Source organism: Colobus angolensis, unplaced genomic scaffold (genome assembly GCF_000951035.1).
Source record: "Colobus angolensis palliatus isolate OR3802 unplaced genomic scaffold, Cang.pa_1.0 Scaffold83, whole genome shotgun sequence".
Classification (NCBI taxonomy): Eukaryota; Metazoa; Chordata; class Mammalia; order Primates; family Cercopithecidae; genus Colobus; species Colobus angolensis.
Genome location: NW_012122154.1, coordinates 4,098,363 through 4,099,792, shown reverse-complemented (window position 1 = coordinate 4,099,792; position 1,430 = coordinate 4,098,363). Strand labels below are relative to the sequence as shown.

The 1,430-nt window shown below is 47.3% G+C and overlaps 1 protein-coding gene across 1 annotated transcript in view; it reads right to left on the bottom strand.

Moving 5' to 3' along the window:
- Positions 1-1,146, bottom strand: part of MED1 (mediator complex subunit 1) — a 56,076-nt gene extending 54,930 nt beyond the window's left edge. Inside the window, exon 1 of the mRNA XM_011929956.1 lies at positions 898-1,146. Coding sequence (XP_011785346.1) covers positions 898-922 — 25 coding nt within the window. The 5' untranslated portion in view covers positions 923-1,146. The remainder of the gene's footprint in view (positions 1-897) is intronic.
- Between the last annotated feature and the right edge of the window lie 284 nt (positions 1,147-1,430).

Genomic DNA, 1,430 nt, shown 5'->3' with positions numbered 1-1,430 from the left:
CTCACTATGTTGCCCAGGCAGGTCTCGAACACCTGGGCTCAAGGGATCCTCCAGCCTCAGCCTCCCAAAGCGCTGGGATTACAGATGTGAGTCACTGCTCCCACGGGGCCTCACCTTTCGACCTCTCCTCCAAAACACACTCCTTGTTTTTCTTGAGAAACCTGCTGATAAATATCTGCACTTCGATGCTCCAACATTTTTTGAGCGCCTATTACGTTCCAGAAACTATACAAAAATGAATCAGACAAGGACCCTAATCTGCAAAGCTTAGAGTAAACTGGAGATAAACAAACAATAACACAGCTCACTGTATCAACAGAACTATGTCCAAAATGCCAAGGAAGCATCTAAGCCAGAGTGTGGAACTTTAGAAAATCTTAGTAAAGTTCCACAGGAAAGTTGTTTTTCTGCGGTTATTAGTTCGGTCAATAAAAGAATGAAATTCAGCACAGTTTGAAAATACACAACAGCACAGGATCTGAACACTTGACATTGTAGGGAACCGCTGGCTGCTAATAAATACAAGGAATTAATCATTTCATTCATGCCAAAATAGTCTCCAGTACGTTTACACACAACCCTAAATTTATTCAGGCGTCTCTTCTGGAAGATGTAAGCTGGTTTTGTATTCACTAGCCCCGTCTCGCACCACTTTAGGCCAAAAGTGCCCTAGTCGAGCATGAAATCTTCACAGAAGTTGAGAGTCCCCATCACCCCAAAGTCGAAGCTCTATAATCATCAAGGAGGGTATAGTGACAATCTAAAACTCATACACATTCCCTCTCCCGGACTCTGTGCCCCTCAAGTGGCCCCCATGGGACATCTGCAAGAACCTCCTCTCACAAACTGGCTCCCCCAGTTGTGTCCCGCCCCCTCCTTTCCCCCTCAGTCGCTTACCCTCGGTTTCCCCCTGAGCTTTCATCCTGAAGGCGGGGAGAGACTGGATCTACCACAAAAGGATAAGCCCTTCCCCACCACTAACGGGGGAAACAAGTTGGCTCGGGATCCCGGGACGCAGGGCACCAGCAGTCCCTACTCTTCGCGGGAAGGATCAGTCTGAAGTCCCCGGCGGCAAGAAGAGAAGGGTGCTCGAGGCCGCCGCCATCTTCCCCAACGGAACTTCCCAAATTTCGCGAGATAAACCGTGGTCCTGCCAGAAAGAGGAAAAGGACAGGGCATCGAAATCTCGCGAATATTGGTCGATGCGTGGGCCTCGCGAGATTTCTTTCAGCCCTGTCTTCTTCGATCTGAGTTGTCTCAGGCCTCACGCTGCTGGATGTTAAACCTGCCGGCAGATATCTTTCAGCTCCCCTTCGGAAACCGGCATTTTTTGGTTTATTTTATTTTAGCAGTTAACTCGCAAATTAACTGATTAATTAACACATCCCTGTACTTAAAGACTAGCTTTTCTTTCTTTTTTTTTTTTTTTT